Source organism: Phalacrocorax aristotelis, chromosome 6 (assembly GCF_949628215.1).
Source record: "Phalacrocorax aristotelis chromosome 6, bGulAri2.1, whole genome shotgun sequence".
NCBI lineage: Eukaryota > Metazoa > Chordata > Aves > Suliformes > Phalacrocoracidae > Phalacrocorax > Phalacrocorax aristotelis.
The window spans coordinates 58,585,448-58,604,305 of record NC_134281.1 but is presented as its reverse complement, the minus strand read 5'-3'; the positions used below and the strand labels follow the sequence as shown (position 1 = coordinate 58,604,305).

At 38.5% G+C, this 18,858-nt stretch overlaps 1 protein-coding gene across 5 annotated transcripts in view; it reads left to right on the top strand.

The window, feature by feature from the left end:
- ARHGAP29 (Rho GTPase activating protein 29) overlaps positions 1–16,859 on the top strand; it is a 52,778-nt gene extending 35,919 nt beyond the window's left edge. For 2 of the 5 annotated variants that reach the window (XM_075098156.1, XM_075098160.1), the window contains 19 exons: positions 1,302–1,362; positions 1,831–1,968; positions 2,241–2,305; positions 2,795–2,905; positions 3,026–3,106; positions 3,410–3,598; positions 3,844–3,981; positions 5,273–5,463; positions 7,289–7,455; positions 8,000–8,128; positions 8,300–8,398; positions 9,892–10,055; positions 10,306–10,494; positions 10,647–10,784; positions 12,413–12,645; positions 13,362–13,668; positions 13,839–13,947; positions 14,305–14,424; positions 14,975–16,859. In XM_075098156.1, the coding sequence (XP_074954257.1) occupies positions 1,302–1,362; positions 1,831–1,968; positions 2,241–2,305; positions 2,795–2,905; positions 3,026–3,106; positions 3,410–3,598; positions 3,844–3,981; positions 5,273–5,463; positions 7,289–7,455; positions 8,000–8,128; positions 8,300–8,398; positions 9,892–10,055; positions 10,306–10,494; positions 10,647–10,784; positions 12,413–12,645; positions 13,362–13,668; positions 13,839–13,947; positions 14,305–14,424; positions 14,975–15,876 (3,531 nt within the window). In that variant the 3' untranslated portion in view covers positions 15,877–16,859. The remainder of the gene's footprint in view (positions 1–1,301; positions 1,363–1,830; positions 1,969–2,240; positions 2,306–2,794; positions 2,906–3,025; positions 3,107–3,409; positions 3,599–3,843; positions 3,982–5,272; positions 5,464–7,288; positions 7,456–7,999; positions 8,129–8,299; positions 8,399–9,891; positions 10,056–10,305; positions 10,495–10,646; positions 10,785–12,412; positions 12,646–13,361; positions 13,669–13,838; positions 13,948–14,304; positions 14,425–14,974) is intronic. The other 3 variants (XM_075098157.1, XM_075098158.1, XM_075098159.1) reach the window with 3 other exon arrangements.
- The last annotated feature ends 1,999 nt before the right edge of the window (positions 16,860–18,858 follow it).

Here is an 18,858-nt window from a genome sequence, read left to right as displayed (position 1 = left end):
AGAACTAAACCTAGGAATGTTCAGGCTTTCTGTGCAACTGAATATTGATGCATCTCTAAATTCAGGTTTTTGTTTAACCGTTTGGTTGACAGACAGCTTTGGATGGATTTCCCACCTGTTCTGAAAAAGCCCTTCCAATTTACTGAAACTCTCTTACTAGACAGCAATTGTATTAGTATTCCATTTTGTCAGGAATCGAGCTGTTCTTGAGACTGTATTTTGGTTCTGTTCAATATAACTGATGATTAATACCTTGTGTGTTTTGGTATGTGGAAAAGCTGCTTTTGCTGTGAAGTAAACAATGATTGTTGAAGGATTTCTGTCATTTATGATCAGTTTCCATTTATGTTTTTTTTAAAAAAAAAAGAAATGAAAAAGAACTACTTGCATCATTGTTACCGTGCTCCATTTTAGCTTTAAGTCTGAAACTAAAACAGCACTAAACTCTAAAATGGAAACAAGCTGTTCTTGTAACGCTTAGGCTGAGAAATAGCTGCAAAAGGGCCTTTTGTCCTCTGCCTTCTCTCTGCTTCTGAGTGTTCAAGAGTAATGTATTCATTTAAAATGATGTAGGGTTGTGTTGGGTTTGTTTGTTTGTTTTAAAAGGGGGTGGTTGTTACTAGGTCAATTTTTCATTCGTTTAAATTTGTTCAGTGGCCTGGTTTAAGGCACAGTCCTACAGATAGTTCAACTTGCACAGTTAAAGGGGTAGCAAAATGCAGCATGAGGACAAAGGTAGGGATGAAATCTTTTCCTAAATTCCTTTTATTATTGGATTAAATTCTGTCAGGTTGTACTGATTGTCAGGGCTTCATTAGCAAGTGTTACTAGTCAGCTGTTGTGCCTACAGTGCACACCTGCAAGTAATTTAGGAGAAATAATAACTTTATTCCCTTGAGGAAGAAATACAGGATTCTACTGGCTCGTGGAATGGTATCTGTTACATGTCTAAGACATTAGGTCTGCATGAAATGCTTTTTAAAAGATAGGTGGGGATCTAAGAAAAGCTGAAGGTCGCTTAAATATCAACCTGATTTGTTAAACAGTTAACTCTTTCATCATGGCCTTTCAAGATCATCGATTTAAAGGTATATAATGATTATTTGCTATTTACTATGTCTCGATCGACAGCTATGGGAGCTTAGAAGGTATTGTGCCTTAGATGAGAGGGGATTACAGCAGTTTGTTGCTTCATCTGCAAAAGAAAGTAAGGGGCAGATGATGCCATTTATTTTGTTAGGTTGTCAGTTCCAATGAGAGCTTTTCTTCGCTAACTTCATGTTTTGTTTCTTGTGCACCAGTCTTTTGAGAATCTTTCTGTGGAGTCTGGGGGTTCACTGCATGAAAGGGATGATATTCAAGGTAGGTAATTCATTTAATATTAATAAACACAATTCTGTATCTGTGTTTTCGTCTTCTAAAATGGTATTAATAGGTTGCTTGGTCACGTTTTTACACCTATGTTGCCATTAAAACTTCACTGCAAAAAAATTTCTACTGCAGAGGTTCTGTGCTTTTGTGAATAACCAACCTGGGTTGCTTTTTGGATGGGGGAAAAAGAACCAAGGCCTGAAGCGCTTCTGTATGTCATCAAATGTTTGGCGCTTTGTTGGGTCACTTTCTTAAAGTTATGCTGACCATATGACTACTCCAGATAAAATATGATGACCCTTTAATTTGTTCTAAAACCTCTGTCAGTCCTGTTTAGAGTCAACTAGCATTAAAGACCAACTCAAGATCAGAGCTGCTTAAGCATTCACAGTTGGCTAATACTAGCTTTGCTCTCAGTGTGTGGTCATGTCTAAAACTCACTTGTTTGTTTTTTTTCAGGACATCTTCGAGCAGAGGAGGTTGATAGCATGCTCCTAAGAAACGACAGCGGAATTGAATCGGCCCTGTCCTATGCTAAAGCATGGTCAAAATATACCAAGGATGTAGTCGCATGGGTAGAAAAAAAGCTTAGCTTGGGTGAGTCGCTCTTTCTGGCATTTAATCAGCTTTGTCATGATAAAATTAAATCTGTTGTCAGGGCTCTGTGCTGCAGACTGTCAATAATGTGATTTCTAAATTAGTAGCTGTTCCACTGAAGTGGACAGAACTGTTACACATTTCCTATAATTAAAGGCCTGTAGCAAAGTGAAGGTGGTCACCTCTGTAGCCTCTCTGGGGAAGAATGTGAAAAGCATTTAGCGTGTGGTACAACTGTCAGTGTAAACATTAACTGTGAATTTTTTTAACAGAAGTGGAGTGTGCTAAAAACTTAGCAAAAATGGCTGAAACTGCTAAAGCTGTTGTTGGACATCAGGTGAGTACATCTTAGGGGCTTTATTTTAAAGTTCTAAATATGTATTGGGTGCTTTGCCCAAAAGTGAAACTTTGGGGCTGTTGAGGAGTGGATTTTCAAGTTGATACAGAATTGATTTCTACTGTAAATAACAGGTTAAAATATCTGTTGTATTTTATGTCTTTCCCTCTCCTATGGAAATTTGGATATATACATTTATTTTTGTTGAAAATGCAGAGTAGCTGTACAGTTTTTACAATATGCTTTTTTCCTAATACCTTGTATGCTTTGTGATTTGGACTTGCAGACTTCTGAGTGTTTTCCTAGTAAAATGAAACATCGCTGAGAAATTAGGCATTTTCTACGTTCATACCTAACTCTAACTTCCACACACATGTAAATACCTTACTAAATTTAATTGAAAATCTAGTTCAATTATACGGACATTTAGAATGTCAGCATACCTCTACCTTACCGAGAACATTAATGTTTTGTTGTGTGTAATTTTAGGATTATATGCCATTCCAATCAATATTCATTAATGCTTTTCAAAATGATATTGAGAACAATCAACTTTGGCAACAAACAGCTGCTGCTCTCCAGACTAACAAATTTGTGCAGGTAAGCTTAAAGAAAAAGACCAAGATATTGTTTAGGTTTTTAATAACAGCACAGACTATTCAAAAGAACAAACATGCAGCTTATAAACATTTATGTACTCTATTAATGTTTCCTATCTAGCCTCTTCTCGGAAGGAAAAATGAATTGGATAGACAAAGGAAAGATATCAAGGAGCTTTGGCAGCGTGAACAGAAAAAAATGGTTGGTATTTCTTTCATATCTAGCAGTGTTCAATCTAATATTCTTCAAAAGGATGAAACTTTCAATCTAGGCTGTTCTGCACTTAAATTCCCATGTGGAATCTATAGGGTTTATTGGATGAAGTATGTAACTATCAATTTTGTGACATACTTCTATTTGTAAGAGGTTATCTTTCTATGACTCGGTACTTCGAACCACGGCGTGCAGACCTGTGCATAACAACCTCTTCAAACATCACATCAAATAACTGGAAAATTAAAATCATTAATTCTTTTGCTTTTTTTCTTCTGTTGCATTCTGCAGCAAGAGCTAGAAGCTGCTCTAAGAAAAGCAAAGGTGCTGTATACACAGCGTCAAGATGAGTATGAAAAGGCAAAATCCTGCACTGCGCGTGCTGAGGAGGAACATCTTAGTTCAAGTGGAAGCTTTGTGAAAGATTTCAGCAAGCAACTGGAAAAAAAACGAAGGCTAGAAGAGGAAGCTCTTCAAAAAGTAAGAGGTTTTTGCTCCTTGCCTTTAAAGTGAAGCTTATGCTGGTTTCACTCATGCTTTCCCAATGGGAGCATGTGAATAAGCGTTCTGTTCATAACGCTTAATTGTAATCATGCTATGCTCTTTTGGGCTTTTACCCGAAATGGGAATCTCCAATTACAAGCATCTTGCGTGTTTTTTTTTTTACTTGCTTCTAGTATCAAGGCCTGTAGTCCATCAACCCTTTATACTTGTGTTTTCTCTAGGCTGAAGAGGCCAATGAACACTATAAGGCAAGCATGGCAGAGGTGGAAGAAAAAAGAAATGATTTGGAAAGCTTTAAAAGTGATGTCTTAACACAGCTTCGGGAGCTTATTTACCAGTGTGATCTTACTCTTAAAGCTGTAAGCATGCTTTTTAAAATATGTTAGTCTTAACAACATTTATATATCTGTGCCTAAGAGAAAGCCCTATCTGTAGCATTAACTGCTTAACATAGAAAGTTTTCAAAGGACAGAGGTCAAGCCAATAGAAAAAGAAGGTAAACTTCTAATATGTTTGTGGTGTTCTCTTTCTGTTAAGAGTTTTAAAAAAGGGGGGGGGGTGTGTTTATGAGCTGTTGCCTTGCAAGAACCCTGACTACAGTGTCTCGTAAAATCTAAGAACGTTGATGGCAGCAGCGTTACTCCATTGCTTAAGAGTACAGGCTCCCATTCCCATTATGTTCATTACTGTATTAACAAAGATGTTGGGCTCGAGCACAGAGTGGACACTAACACACTGCAGCATGAAGCCTCCTAATCTTGGTGACAGCCTCAATTATGGCTGGATCCATTCCGACTAATTTATCAATTTAATGCATGTAAATAAGCAAAGGTTTGTCAAACCAGTGTATCTACATACACAGTTTTTGGAAAAAAAAAAAAAATTTAAGAGTGCCTTATGCCAATAGATGTATACTTTTAGGTGAGATGATGACAACTTGATGCAGGGGCAGGGAAGGAAAATAAAATACCAAATGCATACACAGCCCACCCCCCAAGCAAGCTAAAAGCCAACCCGTAAGACCAGTAGGAAGCTTAGACAAACTTGTCAGTTCAAGTATATCTAGATTGCTAACTACTTTGGAACCCCACAGCTGAAGAAGCAGCCATGCAGTGTCCCCTTCCCTGGTCTCTGCCTTGTGATAAAGTATTTTAGAAGTTTTATGTAATTTAACAAAAAAATTATGTTTCGTTAATCTATTCTGTTGGGACAAGGAGTTTTGTCCACTTCTTGTCTTAACGTGATGAGGAGCTCACCGGGGTTTGGAACTCTAACTACTTCATTGTTGTAATGGTGATTAAATTCCCTCCAGAGCATGAAAAATGCCTTTTTGGTAGCAAAAAACCTTGCTGTTCATCTTGGTTTCCCCTTTTGGGCTGATCACTGGAATTGCCTTTGCTGCTTGGAGGATTCAGTAACCCAAAAAGAAGAGGGATACTAGTATCTATACTACAGCTGAAGTTTTTGCCGTTGACTTTTGGGAATTTTGCACAAAGTCTGTTCCTACAAATGTGACTATTTTTCTAGAATATTTCTAGTCTTATTGTTTAAATAATTTTCTGTTGGGATATTAATTTGGGTTGAGCAACGTGCAAGTGAAATATCTAGTAAATAATCTACAAATACTGAAATTTTTTTGTCTTCCAACAGGCAACAGTTAACCTGTTCCAGCTGCAGCACGCTCAGGTTGTATCTCTTCCAGTCAATTGCCAGTCCCTCTGTGAGAGTGCCAAACTCTATGACCCCGGTCAGCAGTATTCAGAGTTTGTGAAAAGCTTGCCAAAGGAAGGTGTTCCTATTGAATCAGGTTCTTTTGAAACCCAGCGCTCCCAGGTTGACGGGTGAGTCCCAAACTGCAGGTGGCATTTGCTTGGTTTAGAATTAAATGCTAGACACACGTGTTTAACAGTAAAACAATATTTTTGGGAGGAATTAACTGAATCCTGGCGTTTACTATTCTGTTTCTTTAACTCATCTTTTGCTGGATTTTACAGAATGTTGACATTAAAACCTGACTTTAAATTCCAAAGCAGAATATCATTTTGTGAAATAAGGCTTAACTAAAACATCGACAATTGTTGTGCAAGAATTGACTTGTTACTGTTTTAATGTAGATACTGGTTAATATGAAAAATAGAAGTTTTGAACTCTGTAGTGTGGTGTGGCAGTAGTATTTGATAATTGGTTTAGGAAGTCTGAGGAGGTAGTTTTCCTCTTCTGCAGGCCTTGCTGCTACAGTACCTTTTTTCATGTTGTTTACGTCTGGCAACTTTTTGCCAGGAAGAATTGCTCGATTTCTGTCTCGTGCAATGTGACTAAAAAAAGTTGAGAGTCCACATGTCCCTATGTTACAACTTAATTATGTTTTTTCCAACATGTGTGAAACAGTAGTTTTTACTGTTAATCTATTAAAGCTAATGTGGAAGTAAAGACCACAAGACAAAAAGATGACAACTTGTCAATATTTCAAATGCTTTTCCACTTTTAACTTGTGAAATAGTCATCTTGGCACTAAAGCACCAGAATATCCATTCCAATCTGTGTTTCACAGTTCTACAGGAAAGTGTCGTCATCGTCTTTCAAAAGGAAACTAAATACAAAAAAAACCCCTAACGCTTGAGTCAGACTTCTACCAACAAAAGCCAGGAAATTCAAAGTTAAAGCTGAGATTCTTAGTTCTTGTCTGTAAATTTCCTGCCTTTTAAGACTGATTTAGGCTACACTCATAAACTTTGACTGAGGGGGATTTAACTACGCAGCTCCCTGAGAAACTGATGAGCATGAAATTTCAAATGCTTTGTGTGCTCTCCCAGCTATTTACTGCTTAAGATTTATGGGACTGTGTTTTTTTCTCCTCCCCTCTCCCCACCTTTTGTTTTCTTTGTCATAGCCTTGTGATTCTTCATGTTCTTGAAGTGATCGTTTTTATTGTTTAGGTCTGCATTTATTCAAGGGACAGTAGCTTGGACAAACGCAAATTTTTAAGTCTGTATTTCCTTCAGCTGGATTGGGTAGAACTGATGAAAGAACAGTTTCCTGACTGCTAAGCTTGGCTAGCAGGCCATTTTGCCCACAGGGTGCTCTTGAGAGCAGATTTTCACAATGGGCTGACTGTAAGCTCTCGGACAGCTTAAATATATTTTCTGTGCTTTCTTGAAAGCACAGTGTTTGAACACCTATGTGTTTATATCCTTTGCAGGAATCCTTTGCAGGAAAGCATTAAAGTAGGATGCAATAGCCTCTGAATTATTCTGGTCTTTTTTTAGATTAACAGATTAGCTGTTTCCTCAAAGTCTGCAAAATAATGGTTGTAATACCTTGCAGAGATGTGGAAAAGCTGATCTATGGGGAGTGGGGGGAGAAACACTGGGAAATTGCACATTTAATTAAAAATAAATTATCACCTTTCTCCTTTTTAATATTTTTATATATTAAATAATATAATATATACATGCTGTATATAATATATATAATTTTATTCATTTTATTATTGTAATTTGGGCTTTAATAGTTACATGTCAAATGTGTATGTTAATGAAGAGCAATTAAATGAAGCATTTTTAGTGCCCAGAGATTAAAAAAAAATAAACCATAACAACAACAAAACGTTGCTTTTCATTTAATTCTATGTTATTCACTCTTCAAAATACTTTCTTCTTTCTGAAGGGTGTTTAATAAGCAATCAACCAACAGCGTCCATACATCACATGGGAACTTATCTCAGTGTTCAGGAGATTTTCCTGCTCAGCCATTAGATGATGTGGGAAGCCCAGTATATCATCGTTCTCAAAAGATTGGAGACACGAGATCTTCCAGCAGCATGGATATCCCAGGTACTTCTTCAGGATTTCATCTGGAGTTTAGTCTCTAAATAAAAATACCAGAAAAAAAACTAGGTCCTTGATGTCTCACTGTCAGAAATGTAGCACTGAAGGGGTTTTAAAAAATGGATTTTACAGTTCGCAGCCTATAAAAACAGTTATGTACTTGAGCATAAGGACAAATGGAAAACTGCCTGTATGTGTACCTAGATTCTTGGACAAGAAAGGTCAGATGCAATTCAAAGAGCAAGTACTGTCAAGCTCATGTACTGAACTATTTTGGTTAACTTCATCAATTTAAAATCCGTTGTTTTGTAAATACTACGTTGATTTCAGGTCTTTTGCAAAAGCATGATTGGCAATTTTCTGAAACTCATTTTCTTATGTTGTGAAGCTTTTACAGGAACATATGCTGTAGGTTTTTTCACTATATTGCATGTTTGTGTAACTTTCGCAATATTTTCCTGTTTTGAATATAATCATAATTAGTCTTTAAAAAGAAAAGAATGTAATTTTGTCTTTGACATTTGGAATTTGTGGATTTTCTTTCTAAAAGCAATGCGGGGGCCGCCACCATTCAGATCATGGTCAGTGGGCAACCAGAGTGGAGGAATGTGCAGTGATTCTGAAAGTGCAGGGGGAAGCAGCGAGTCACGATCCATGGATTCTCCATCTGCTAGCCCAGGTACTGCTACACGCACTGCTATACTAATTTGAAGTCTTTTATTTGGACTCTTTTACATTAATGAAGACATCGCTGTTAGTTTAGCAAGTGTTGGACGTAGCCTATAATGAAAATGAGCAGTTGGGTAGAACTGATACTTATGGCATCCTGCAAATGTTTCTCACCTGCTAGGGGATTTTAAAAGACGACTTCCCCGAACACCCTCCACCGGTACTATGTCGTCTGCAGATGATCTTGATGAAAGGGAGCCACCATCTCCTTCAGACTGTGGTAATGTCGCTTCCATACCTTGAGTCCCCAGAAGATGCTTTTTGTTGTAGGGTGTGGTTTTTCTTTTTAATGTGCTTAAGAAAAGTACATTAACAATGCTGTGATTACCAGCAGCGTTGTTTTTCAATACAGTGTGTATCCGCTTGAGGCTGAGAGCTGAAGAATAATGTTCAGGTCATTTTAGTGAAGTGGTGCAGAATTGCCTTCATACATTTAGATTAACTATATAGGCAGCCTTTGAACATTTCTAGTGTCTTCACCCTCCTGAGGTAAACATAAATGATCCACTAACCATTCCCTCCAGACTTCTGCATTTAAAATTGGCTGCGTGGCGCTGAGGTATGCGAGATCACTTCTAAACTTTGAAGTGAAATGCGCAGATATGGAGAGTTGGTAATTGGCAAATTGGAAAAAAAGTGGATCCAAATGTTTAGGGTAATAACTGAGATTTTACCCTTTTCAACTCAGATAAGCAAGTTTGGTAATGTCTTGCCCAGACCATTTCTAACTTTCAAGTGAATTTTGACTGTATAAAGACAATGTTGCCACAGGTACTGAAACCTGAATAACTGGATTATCAGAAATAGTTCTATGGGATGTCTGCAGTACTTACAAACTTGGTCAGTGGCACTTGCTCAGTAAAGCCTTTAGGAAATTCTTTAGTTAGTCCTTATTTCCTAAACGTATACTTGCCTTCTAGGAATGAGCCTGTAGTTAACAATACTAATCTAGATCCAAACTTAAAGCATGGTAACATGTTCATGAATACAAATTTCACTTGTAGTGGTATTGTTTAATCAATACTTGAGCTTTTAAGAAGCTTTCTGGGCAACTAACTGCATGAGTTAGTTTTAAGTTTTTATCTGTAAAACAAAGGATTTTGGTTCACAGAGTTTTGTTGATAGCCTTTTAAGTCACTTGGTGTGAAAAAAGGTCACAGAAAGCACCAGTTGCTACTCTGGTTTAGAATCCTCTAGAAACTATTTTGATGTTATCATAAGAGACTGAGAATCGGTGATTCTTTTATTTTATATGGGTTCTGCTCTGAGTGTGTGTTAACTTTTCCCTGCTGCAAAGTATTATTTTTTAAGTATTTCAGAAACACTACAGGCCAAACCACAATGTCACCTTTCATCCTCTAGTACTGGATTTTGAAATACAGAATGAAATTTGCATGAACATGCAGGGCAGTTGGAATTAAATGTCCTAACATTTTCATGGGCCATTAATATAGGAGAAAACTGAAATACTTAAAAATGTAAAACTGATTCTTTGATTCTACTTTTATGTAACATTACTTGGTAGTTAATGTGTCCATTACATAAACTGTAGCATTGTTTTGCTTCCTTGTGATTGAACTGTTTTTGATTACTTTGATAGTTGCTATTACTTAGAGAATTCTGTGTTCTGCAGCAGGGTTCTAAAAAATCAAAATAAATACCCTGTCCCAATAGTAGATATTAGAATGACTGTAACAGAGAAATTCTCTCCAGGTTTAAATGATCTGACATCTGAAACTGCAAATTCTCCAGGACCTTTTAGAAATGCTAATATGTCCAAAGCAGCACAAACACACAAACTCCGAAAGCTGAGAGCTCCATCTAAATGCAGAGAATGTGACAGCTTAGTGGTGTTTCATGGAGCTGAATGTGAGGAGGTAAGTTGAAAAGTAGTTTAAATTGCTGCTTGGGATTTACGTTAAGTCAGGAGTTTTGGAAACTTGCATTATTTTTCTGTATAAAAAAATACAAGCTTTGTGGCTTGTAGAATCATCATGAACTCAAAGCGTGAGCACAACAGACTAATAAATCTTCCCTTTTGCTCACATATGGTATGACAAACAGCAGAGATATTTCTTATGGTGTCAGATTGTATCAAACCATGTGCTTTTTTTTTTTCCCCTGTAGTGTTCACTTGCATGCCATAAAAAATGTTTAGAGACTTTAGCTATTCAATGTGGGCACAAAAAACTTCATGGAAGGCTTCACTTGTTTGGAGTGGAATTTGCCCAAGCTGCTAAAAATGTTCCTGATGGCATTCCTTTCATCATCAAAAAGTGTACGTCAGAAATTGAAAGCAGAGCACTGAATGTCAAGGTATGCTCAAGTTTGTTTACAAAACTTAAGTATGAACAATTTTGGAAAAAAAAAAAAAATCTTAAGATGTTAATGCCTTACTGTTGATATCATTTGTGTTTTACACTTGCCTTTCAAATTAAAATAGATTTGTGCTGGTCTTTTAATTTCAGGGCATCTATCGTGTGAATGGAGCCAAATCAAGAGTTGAAAAGCTTTGTCAAGCTTTTGAAAACGGGAAGGATTTGGTCGAGCTCTCAGAACTCTATGCACATGATATCAGCAATGTTCTCAAGCTGTATCTCCGCCAGGTATGTACCTGAGAGGTCAGATGGAAAAACCAAAGTAGCGTCGCATAATTTTGCAGTACGAGAGGAAAAAAGATTCCTTTTCAGCAGTCCTGCAGCAGAAGATTAGAGTGCCTTGTATATTTGCAGGCTTCTTTATTTTCACATGATGCCCGTGACAGAAGCAGGGAAAGCTGTGAGATCGCTGACTGCTGGTATTACAATCTGTATTCCACATGGACATAATGTCTCTTTAAATATTAGTGCCATAAGCAGAACAAGCTTTTGTTTATCCACTTGTAGTGAAGCTTTTATTTCTAAAACCTTTCCGGTTACTGAATTTGCCTTTCTTATGTGAAGTTCAGAACATTCCCATATTCTTGCCTCCTCACAGAGAGAGACACTAATATTGTTGTTAATATATGCTAACAAAAATTTCATGAAACACTCATAAGGGTCATGATGTGCTCATTATGGAGGCATTATCCATATTTTTCTTTCAAAATTGGAGCTTTAAAGCTTCATGATTGAGTTTTTCAAAACAGTTTCAGTACGTATCTGAAAAAACGAGGCTGGGATGTTGCCCAGGGAAATTACTGAGTCTGAAAACTTATTAACCCTGAGAAGAATAATCCTTAGCTGCATGGTCCTGTCCTTGTCCTTGCGCTGGCTGTCAGAGGTGGCCATTTGACCATTCCAATCCTGTGATGGTCACCACTAATTTAAGTGCTTTTGAAAAAATACAAAGGTGTACTCCGCCTGCTTATTCAAGGGAAAAGGTAGCATGTTATATACATCATACTGGGGTACCAGTATTTTGAATTATTATACTGTATTTTGAATAGGGCTCATAATAAAAAAACCAATTCAAATAACATTTTCTTCTGATCTTACTACTTCCTTTGTAGCTGATCTGTTGGTGTGGGTTTTAGCTAAACCTTGTTTTAAATGCAGGAACAGAGCTAGAAACATGCAGTTAAGACATGTTTAGACGGGATCCTGAGTTAAACCCTATTTGAGACTAATAATTAAAACTAATTATTTTGAGTTTTATCTATTCTTCCTACTTTTTGCTTTTATCTAAGCTGGGGGAATGCAAATAGCTGGGTCAGGTCTGAGGTTTTTGGGGTTTTTTTTGTAATTTTTTAAAATTACTAACATTCATTTTCATACTGAGAGAATACTTAAATCATAACTAAAAACTAATATGTGGCCTAAAATACAATTTTAAAAAAATGGAATATGGACCAAATTTGATATCGTATATAATACACTATCAAAGACTGGAAAAATAACTAACTGTTCTGTTTATCATGGTATTTGTACATATGCAGTGTGACAGCCTCTCCCTTGTAGCAATCGCTTTCTTGAAGTCTATCTGTATTGATAAATGCTCGGTCTTGAAGCTGTTGCAGGAAAGGTCTAGCAAAAGATTTCTGGAGGAATGTGTAGGGAGGAGTGTTTATGTTACCTGGGCTTGGATTTGATGAATTCTGTTTTGAGCTAATGAACAAGGATTAAACAATGTCATCTTCTAAGAAAAGATGCTAGGCCAGACAAAGTTTGAAGAAAACAGGAAGGGAATGAAGTTAAAATTCAGGCTTGTTTCTGAAATGTTCAGATAGGTTTCTGAAATGTTCTTACTTCTCCAGCTTCCAGAACCCTTGATTTTGTTTCGGCTTTACAATGAGTTCATTGGACTTGCAAAAGAAAGCCAGAATGTTAATGAAGAATTGGATGCTAAACAAGCTAGCCCCAAATCAAAGACAAGACAGTCAATCTGTATTGAGCTGAATAGGATCATCATTAAAATTAAAGATCTGCTGAAACAACTGCCTGTACCAAACTATAATACTCTTCAGTACCTTATTGGACACCTTCACAGGTGAGAAAAGACTTGACATGCAAACTGATGTTAAAAAGTAAACTGCTATGTGCTGCGTACTAGGAAGCTCTAGTGCCCTTTTGATGACTATAGAGGAAGAAGTCACAGATGCCTTAGAAGACATTGTTCTGTTGCTGTTTCGTTTTCCAATGTAATGAATTCTGAGGTGAGATAAGAATGTGAAACAGAAAGAAAGGAGGGAAAGTGTTGAGCTCCATTATTCTTTATTCTCTACTAGCATTGGGTTCAGCAAGTGGTAACTAGTGGCAGCTGCAGGGACCTAGGTGTGATTTAAATCAGGATATGACCCAGATGGGGCAGTGATTTGGTCGCTGTTGGTAAGAGAAAATTGAAACTTGAATCATATCTGTTAATAACAATTCTCCGGTTACATTTCACTTCCTTGTCCTCCAAATGCTGGACTGAATGATCATGCGTGATGAGGATGTACCAAGCTGATGACTACCAATAAAAATGGGTAATATTGGGCCACAGCTGTATTATTACTTGGAGCGAGAGAGACATTCTTTTCCCCAACCCCAGAAATGCCAGAGAGCCACAAATAAAGTTAACCATTCTGCCTGCCTGCAAACTCACCTTCAGTTTGTGTTTTAGCCTCTTTAGACGTAAGGTAATATTTTAATATCTCAAATATTTCTGAAGTAGTAAACCCCTCTAACTCTTGGGGTTTGGTTTTGGGGTGTTTTTTTATGCAGGGTTACAGAACAGTCTGATGAAAACAAAATGTCAGCCAGCAACCTCGGCATAATATTTGGCCCAACTCTGATCAGGCCACGTCAAACAGATGCTACTGTTTCTTTGTCGTCACTTGTGGATTACCCTTACCAGGCCCGGGTAGTGGAGCTGCTCATAACATACTATGAAAAGATATTTGATGTTTCATTAAAACCACTTCTGAGCACATCTCAGTCTGAAGAAACTTCCATTACAGTCAGAGTTGCTTCATCAGCAGAAGAGAGGGAGCCGCAGCAGCAGAGGAAGTCGTTCGTTGCTGTAAAGGAAGTGAGTGACATTTCTTGCGCTGCTGTGATGTTACCTGTGCCATCTCAAGTTCTGTCTCAAATGCTGCGGTGTTCAGAGCACACTTCTATTAAATCTTTGTAGGATTTTTTGTTAAGGAGTACCTTTCCTCTTGAGTTCTCATTTACTTTTGCTATGACTTCTGTTAACAGGGTATTCTGATAGCTCCAAGTGAAGGCAGAGCTACAGAAACAGCTGCATTGTTTTTGGAATCGAACAATAGCAAGAATAAAAAAGAACAAGTAGATACATCTGTAACTGGTTAGTGTGCTTTTATTAAGTCTTGGGGTGGGTGAATAAGCAGTCATGGATGTATTGGATTATAGTGCATGCAGTTCTTCAGTTTAGGCAGAAGCAACTGATAAAACCTGCTTGTCACTGCTTGATGTACTGTTTATAAGAGGAACAGTGAATTAAATCTTTCTAAAGGCTTTCAAGAAACCCGTGTTTGGAATCAGAGCTTAAAGTATTTGGTAAGAGAATACAACAGAGTTTTGGTTTCTGCCTTTTTAAAAAACAAAGATAATTAACACTGTGACTGTGGATTTCTGAAATCCACTATGATGCTGCAAACCAATATCCAGCAATTAACATGTTTTGACCGTTGTTTTCCCCCAGAATGCGTATCATTGCCACCCTCTGGAACCAAACCAGAAGGCTCTGGGAAGAGTAATTCTCTGACGGAATCATCAGCTACCAGCATTTCGGATATTAATATTTCTGCTCCAAAAGAGTCAGGTTTGCTAATCTTAACTATAAATCTTCTATAAGACTTTTTTCCTGTTTATCTGCTTGTGCTCTTACAGTGGTTTGTTTTAATGTAGGTATGATTTCATCTACTTTCATTTAGAAGTAACTATACATGATCCCTTTTAATTATAGTGATTTTCAGCTGGTGTTACCAGTTCAGTCATGTCCTGTACATTAACAGTACAACATTCTGAAACATATTAAAATTGAAAATATTCAAGGATGGGAAAGCACCAGCCAAAAAAAGTGTAGCGTGTCTGCCTCTTTTCTCCTTAGTGTCTTCCTTGGCTATATCTGTACAGTATGTGTTTTACACATACTTGGTTATATCTGTACGGTAATTATTGAAATGCTAACATTTGGTTAGAGTAGAATACTTCTCCTATATATACAAGGTATACCTAAAAATTGTTACCCTATTAAAATACCAGCTGTCAAGGGATCATTAATAAAGGTCATATTCTGCTGGCAAAAGTCTTGCTAACTTCTCTTTATATTTGGTGCAAAGATCCAGTCACATCTATTTGTGTGTTTCTAGGTGATGCTCTGAGTCCAGCTTCAGAGAGAAACAATGATTCATTTGTTTCTCTAGGCGAAGATAGCTGTAAAATTAACTTACTTCCTGCAAAACCTAACCGCCAGATTACCAAAGTTCCATTGCGGGTTCCAAGGACAAAACCGGCTAGTCGCCCTGTGAGCCTACCTGTAGACCGAATACTTCCTCAGTGTGTTTTGAACGAAAGAAATTCACGAAATGCAGGGGCAGTAAGTCCAGAGAAGCTTGGCAGGAGCCCTACTATTGAAGAAGTTTCAGAGGTGAAGGCACTCCCTGCTGTTAATACCTGCTGCAAACGTCCTTGTTATGACACCCAGACGCTGCGAAAAACTTGGGACAAGCAATATAAGCAGTATGATATTACAGCAAGGACAGCAATGATCATGACTAATGTGCCCCAGGAGAACCGAGCGCTTGAGAGTGGAACTGCAGGTGCCTTATCTTCATCAGGCAGCACTGGTAACAACTCAGCTAATGCCATTCTTCCTAGTAAGCCATATTCAGTTCCTGTCTGGTCAGGAAGGACAGCAACAGAAGGGAATGGTCCTGATGCTAATCCTCTTGCTGCCTTCAGGGCACCGAGAACATTGCAACCACCCCCAGGGACGTTTTATAAACCACCCTCTAACAAATCAAAACAAAGTGAAGAGGGTTCTTCTGCTAAAGCTTGTGCACCAGCCAGTACTAGCTCTGTGCTTCACCAGGATAATACTGTGAAAGTGGCAGTGAGCTCTGCACTTCCATCAGGTGATCCTGAACAAAACACAGATGAACAAAAGACTAGCTCAGAGGATATTCACCCCACAGATCTGAAGCCTACTTACCAGAGACTGAGACCAAAAAGGATCCAAGAACTGGAACACAGGGAAGCTCATTTCGTATAGGGTGCAAATTCCTCTTCAACTGTATGCAATTTGTTGATGTTGCCAGTGGAGGCTTCCCTTTATCCTTTGCCTTCCCTTGAGAATCCCACTTTTGTGCCATATTGGAATTATTTTTATATATGCAGCATTTTAAAAATGGGGGGAGGGCTGGGGAATCGTGATGGAAATAAGGAAAACTTTTTGTAATTCAGTAGCTTTTCATAAAGATTTAATGCATTCCCAGTCTAGATACAGCTAGTGGGTTCATGGAGTAAGACACTGAGCTTCATTTCATTGTATGGAATGGAGTGCTTATTCACAGAGAAGCAACTATTGCATGTAGCAGTGAAAGGAGCCATTTTTCATAATAGATGTTATAATAAAAATGGAAGGTTTAATGTTCACTGTCTAAGCATAAACCAAAGCTTGTGCTTTGCTCTGTAAAAGCATTTGTTCAGTTTTCTAATCTGTGCAATTAAAGCTTTGCTCCTGAACAAACTTACGTATTGGGCAGCATGGCCCATAATTATGTATCATATGTGTATATTTTAGGCAGACGTGGTTATCTGTTGCCAGTTTTCTGTTGTCACTTTAATTTTTATATTTTTTTTTTGTACAGCAAGGATGCACTTACTGAGCTTTACTATTCAGAAGCAGCAATCAATCCACATGTGGTTTCTTGTATAGCTTAGTGAGTGGGGCAAATGTGCGCAGCGTGCTTCGTTTGGATGCCCTTCTGGAGAGACTCAGTTGCAGTGGTGCTGTCTCTCCCAGGTAAATGAAAAGGCAGTGTGATATGCTTGCTATAGATCAGTTTCACTACTTAACCTGGTGTGACTGAAATGAAGAGCATTGTTTCCAAGTTTCAGCGCAAGAGCTGGAAATAACCAAAAATCTGCATTAGTAGGTGCATCTAATGGTTTTCACTTTGTATTAAATGGTTTTTATGTGTACACTGTGTTATATTTGGTTTAAAATATATTAACTTGTTAACATTTCAATGACTCTATGGCTTCTATATCTGGATTTCTTCTAACTTATTAAAATACAGATATTTGGCCTTTGGAATAGTATAGTACTCTACAGCATCTGTCTTCTGGGGCTGGGGGGGTGGCACACTTTTTCTTAATGAGTTTGCAATTAGCTTGACTCTTTCTCACATCCTGTAGAGTACAGTTATTTTAGTGTGGTACTTTCTACTGCTATAAGAACCAAGAGGACTGTCAGAAGACATGAAAAGCAAAGAATCACTTTTGTGTTTTTACAACATAAAATATAGTGGACTTTCCTACTCCATTCCCTTTGCTCTTCTTCCCAAAATATCCCGAATAAAACCCCACACTGCATTCAGTGTTTGTAATCTGATTTTAATTTCCTGAAGAAAAGATATTAAACTTGAAACGTTGAACTTCTGATTCCTTGTCACGTTTCCGTGGAAGCATGGCTCATGCTCTTGGCAAAGGCCATGCTACCACTCATGGCTCTGGCCATGCTAGGAGCCGTTTTTTTGGGGAGCTGCCTCATACTACAAAAAAAGATGAAGATGCCAGATGCTGCTATATGCCCGGACTACTACTGCAAGTTGCCTTTATCCCTCCTCTTACTTTATTATGCTTCTTGACATGGATGAGAGTTTTTTCAACTTTGAGTAAGGTGGGGAAGGGGAAGCCCTGCACAACTGATTAATGAGCACAAATAATAATAATGAAACATTACAAAGGTGGTAGCAAACCCTCATAGTGCAGCTGTAGAAGGATGGTGCTGATCAGTATACAGTAGGGCCGCAAGATGGCAAATGAGTTTGTGAACTACCATTAGATCTATTGTCTCACTATATTCTTTTTAAGTATTTTATCGTGTCTGGCACTGAATATGCTTAATGGCTTAAGAAATTGTAATAACTGTTCATCTAGTTGGATGGAGGGTCTCCAGTACTGCCCAGGGCAGGCTACTGAGATGGAGAATTATGACAGCATATACTAATCTGTGAGAAACAGGCAACCGTTTCTTAAGTCATAATACCAGTTACTACTGGTTGTTCCATATTGCTTTTTTACATACATTCTGTTTCCATGTTTTGCTAGTGTGAAAGGTTTCTGCTGTTTTACACATGCTTCAGGTTTGTTTCTCATATCCAGGGAGCTACCAGTGGTCTGGGAGCGGGAGGGTGCAGCACCCCTCTGCATGCCTGACTCTGTGGATGAGTAGGTGTCTCGTAAAACCACGATTTTATGAAAAAAATCATCACTTTCAAAGGATGAATTATGCATGTCCCTACTTTATAATGTCTTTGACTGTTTTTATGCAATACAAGTGAAGAAGCAAGCGCGTTTCTTTTGAAATTGGAACCGTTGAATCTTATTTAAGAGTTGTGACCCTGCTCCCGGTGTGGTGCCACCACAGGAGGGGCTGCGGCTCTTCCAGAACTTTCCCGCCAGACGGGGTCCGGGGCAGCCTGCAGGGCGGGGGGGGCTGGGAGGCCAGCTTAAGGGCCAGTGTTGTGACTCTTTTATTTGTAAATGTTTGTAAACGTTTGCACCTTGACGCCAAGGTTGTGTTTTGTTCACCCTGGTACACTGAGGCCTTCCCCTGGGTGTGAGGAATCGCCTCAGCGGGCCTCGGGGAGCGGCCGCCGCCTCCTGCTAGCGCGGCGCAGAACCGTGAGGCGGGACGTGACAGAGCCTTAAGCCTAGTGGAAAAGACTTCGGCTTTCTTTTTGACTGAAAATGTTACTAATGGTCTCTATTGTTTCGGTTCTGATGCAGATTTCCCGCGGTCTTGTGTTTGAAATGGCTTCCCTCCAACCGAATTGCAGTAATCCCACCCACCTGCCCCAGGTGATAGGGCTCTGGGTCATGCAAAGTGCCAGCACCCTGCGGCTTGCCCTCTGGGGAGGAAACCTTTCTGTGTCAGATTGGCTTGGTAATTGCGTTTTCTGAAGTCGTAATGCACTGCCTCATCCCTCTTAAAGCTTTGGCAGAGTACTGACTGCTGTAAGTCCCT